The sequence below is a fragment of the Limulus polyphemus genome, unplaced genomic scaffold, assembly GCF_000517525.1.
Source record: "Limulus polyphemus unplaced genomic scaffold, Limulus_polyphemus-2.1.2 Scaffold1914, whole genome shotgun sequence".
In the NCBI taxonomy this organism is placed as follows: domain Eukaryota; kingdom Metazoa; phylum Arthropoda; class Merostomata; order Xiphosura; family Limulidae; genus Limulus; species Limulus polyphemus.
This window is the reverse complement of record NW_013667524.1, coordinates 219,966-224,178: the sequence shown is the minus strand read 5'-3', so window position 1 is coordinate 224,178 and position 4,213 is coordinate 219,966. Positions and strand designations below refer to the sequence as shown.

Genomic DNA, 4,213 nt, shown 5'->3' with positions numbered 1-4,213 from the left:
ACACACACACACACACACACACACACACTTTTATATGTATATGTGTATATATATATGTATGTATGTATGTATGTATGTATGTATGTATGTATGTATGTATACAATATATTTATTTATGTATAAAAAATATCCAATCTACAATGAAAGTATGAACAACAGATTTCTACAGACATTCTCATCAAGATAACAACTTCTGAATTTCTTTGTGTAAGTGACAGAAGAAGTCAACATAAGAGGTACTTCCATCAGTTCCATGGTCTTCCATCAAGTACCGTCGAAAAATTAATTCCAATTTATCTCCTTGGCAAACAATCATCAACTATTAGAGAAAATAAAATGCATAATTGTATCAACTCGAATATTTTTTACAATATGAGAGAAGACGGTAGAAAAAATAATGTATCTATAGATGAACAATGAGCACAATGTTTTACTATGAAAACCGTGGTTGGCATATACACTTCATGAAAAGAACAAAAAAAAACTTAATTCCTTTCACCATAATTATATGATTTAAATAAGTTAAACTCAAACAAAAAAGTTTTATACCTTCCAAATTATGCTAACAATGACTTGCTTTTATATTTAAGATTAAGGTTCAGGTGATATAAATTATGATTAAGAGAAAGTACACTGTTCTTCTAGCTGACAGAAAAACATTTAAATGTCTTAACAATACTTCTATTTGTTTGTTTATTAGTAAAATCATCTAAGTCAATCCAATGACTTATCATTTCAGTTTGTTCAGATAACAAACTAAGCATATTTTTAAGGTACATAATTATGTGCAAGCCATAATTTTGCATAACAAATTACAAAAAAACAGCGAGATAGAAATTTATGGTCTGAATAAAAACCTTATTATAGTTTTCTGTTGGCACATGAGAGAAGCAAGTCTTACTCTTGCATGACTGCAAGTACTGAAAAATGTTTACTCATCATCTATCTCTCAGTTAATACAGAAAATCACATAACTGCATGCATCTTTGTCATATCTCTCTCTATTAACAGTAGGAATAATGCTTAATCATGCATTTAATTTATCTGACTTTAAAAAAAACTGATATTTTTAACTCGTCATCTTTATGTAAGTTAATACAGTAAATTGCATACTCTCATGCATCTTTGACGTTCTTTTCTAATAGATTCAATGATATCATGGATACGTAGAGACAGAGGTGTATTCAGTTGAGGTAAGGAAATCTGAAAATATCAATTGAAGAACATTAGAACAATTTTCAAACAACTTTGCATCTAATGACATAATAAACACTCAGTCAATTTGTGAAAAAGATTATAAATGATATGACAAAATAAATACATTTCTTAAAAAATAAAGTCACTAATAAAATTCAGTATTTTTGTGGAAAATTTAATACTAGTGTTGGAGTTATGTGATTAAGATTAGAAATAATTAATAATCAGTAAAACGCTATTAATGAAAATGTATACAACAAAACTGGAATCAAAATAACTAATTAAAAATCAGTAGGTTGGCATATATTATTTTTATAGTTGAGTTAAAAAAATGAACTAAAATAAGAGAAAGATTACTGATCTCAAACAGGTGTTTTACCTTATCTACATTTATTCTGTCTGAAGCCTCAATCCCAAGCACATTCTTTAGCCAATCTGGACAAATAGCCATTCCTATCCACATGAACATGTGAATACCATTCTCTAAGAAAGAAAAACTTAGTTGAAGTTTACTGTAGAGTTGAAAAACAGCTTAAAATTAAAAAATACAAAACTGTTAAAATTACTGGCACATTTCTGAAACAGTCTTTATATATATATATATATATATTATATGCCAGTCATAAGTAATAATTATTTTTCAAGCTAAAAATGTGGTTTCTAAATTCACTTTGAGGTAATCATGAGACCCATAACAAATACCATTAGGAAATTTTAAAAACTAATCAAAATATTATTTTTATTGGGACTCCCTTACCATGCCTGAATACTGACTGAGTAGCTACAATTTAATTTTATTAATGTGATTAGATCTTAATTTCCCTCAAATTGAACTGGCCAAATGACTGACCTAAAACATTTTGTTTATCAAAATAACAACAATAAATGAATAATAATAAAAAAGAAGTACAATCCATAACTTCCAATATGAAATAAGTAACTGAATGAGGAGCTCATAAACATTGTAATATTTATATTTCCAAACATTAACTCTCACTAGTAATCCAGTTCCTTTTTGTTTAAAAATTAATCCTCAAACATGATAGTTACATTTCAACCATAAAGATATCTTGAAAGCACACTCTCAATATGCTAATTATTATTATTGAAGTTGTGCACATGCTAAGCTTTGAAAGCATTAATATTAGGGAAACCATTAGGTTATTACTTTATTTAACAAATTAGAAACAAAATGAACATGGTATTAATTAATTAGAATTTGAATGCAATACTTTTTTTACATGGCTATTTTACCAAGCCTTAAAATTTTTACTAAATATTTTATTTTCAACTTCAAAAAATGTTCACAGTAGTAAGATATTGAAATGCAGCTGTTGCCAAAAACAGGTTATGGCCCTAAGGGTGTTCTGCATTTTCACAGTTGAATATCGTTATCATAATTGTCTTATGTATTAAATTATAACTCCTCTTTATTTTATAATAAAAAATATATCAGGTGAAACTGTACTGTATTGCCAATTCCTTTGATGTCTTGAGAAAATGATGGAAAATTAATCATGTGAAAACCAAATTTTTATTTCTTAAAAAAAAGTCTTTTGTCCCTGAGTAAAATTTAATTTTGATTAAAAGGATTTCAATGCTAATCCTTCCTGATGTTTTGGAATTTGAAAACATTAAAGCTAGTCCAACACTAAAGATTTCTGGTCCAGATTCAATATAGAAGTTGGTCAAAGTTTCATGGAACAAAGTACATCTACAAGAAATTAACAGGGACAAGCTGTATTATTTAATGTTTTGACTAAAAAAGAAAATATTTTAATGAAATATACTTACCCATGTATTACTGAACTATCTAGGAAAATGATGTATTAGAGTTATAGTAGTCTCATAGTTTTGATCATTTTTGTTTTTTGAGGCAATATTAGTAACTTTTTAGGTAAATCCATGGAAATACTAAAGTTTTAAATACAAAATCTCATGCTTATACCCATAGCATAAAGTTTAATCTCAAAGAATGAACAAGAATTAGCAAGATGTCTCGGTCACAACTGTTTTACTTTGTAGTAACTATATTTATGAACTTTAGACTACTCACCAAGTAGGTAAGCACCATTTTGTTGGATGTTTCCAATGGAACACCTCATGGTTTTAGGGAAGTCTGTAGAGTTTGGATCAAGATCATGCTGGAAAGAAAAAGAATAATTTTTTCTTTTACATTTTTTAAATAATGCATATGAGAATACTTAGAAACCATTTAACTGAAATGTGAAGAAAATTCAAACTATTTTGTTAAAAAGCAAAATTATAAAAGATAAAAATGCCTAAATATATAGGAAAACATTCATCAAATAAACACTAAAAGATATTAATAGATAAAGTCTATAACAAGCTTTTAAATGTTAAGTCACATTTTTATCAATAAAGTTTAAGGTCATGGATACCCATTTCTTTATACACAGAACAAAGATGCTAGTATGAAAACTACTTAAAAATTCATAACAACACAATTAATGTTTTATGAGAGTTTACTGAATTGCTGACTCTTGTCATTGATATTACAAATAAAACCTATTTTTTAACAAGCCTGTCCAAATCATTACTTTAAATGCTGAATTAATCATGTTGCCTAGCAAGTTTATATTTCCTGCTGCTTGTGGGAAATTAAGTAAAAAATTTTTTTTGATATGTAATCAAATACATTTAAAATTTTTCTACTGTAGTTCCATACTATGAGTATGTGATTGACAAACCTCCTCTAAAATACTGCAGAAAGGTTTTAGTAGAGGTATTTATATATGAAACTACTTATGAGTTTAAAAAGATTAAAAGACTTTAAAGCTATGTTTTGAGTTACAACGAAGCACAAACATATACAATACTGTGTAATTTAATATATTCCAGATTCTGATAACCTTTCATAACATTTAGAATTATTTACCAAAATTATCATACCCCTAACAAGTCACATTTGAGAACCATTAAAAGAGCCTCCATGGTTCATTTACTTATAACACATCTGACATGGTAGTTTACTTTAATATCTAATTACAGTGTT

General features: G+C 27.3%; 1 protein-coding gene across 1 annotated transcript in view; it reads right to left on the bottom strand.

Moving 5' to 3' along the window:
- Window positions 1-56: 56 nt before the first annotated feature.
- Window positions 57-4,213, bottom strand: part of LOC106465339 (protein transport protein Sec24C-like) — a 58,191-nt gene continuing 54,034 nt past the window's right edge. Inside the window, exons 18-21 of the mRNA XM_022393202.1 lie at window positions 3,254-3,400; window positions 1,577-1,680; window positions 1,114-1,203; window positions 57-319 (exon numbers count right to left, since the gene is read on the bottom strand). Of these exons, the coding sequence (XP_022248910.1) occupies window positions 179-319; window positions 1,114-1,203; window positions 1,577-1,680; window positions 3,254-3,400 (482 nt within the window). The 3' untranslated portion in view covers window positions 57-178. The remainder of the gene's footprint in view (window positions 320-1,113; window positions 1,204-1,576; window positions 1,681-3,253; window positions 3,401-4,213) is intronic.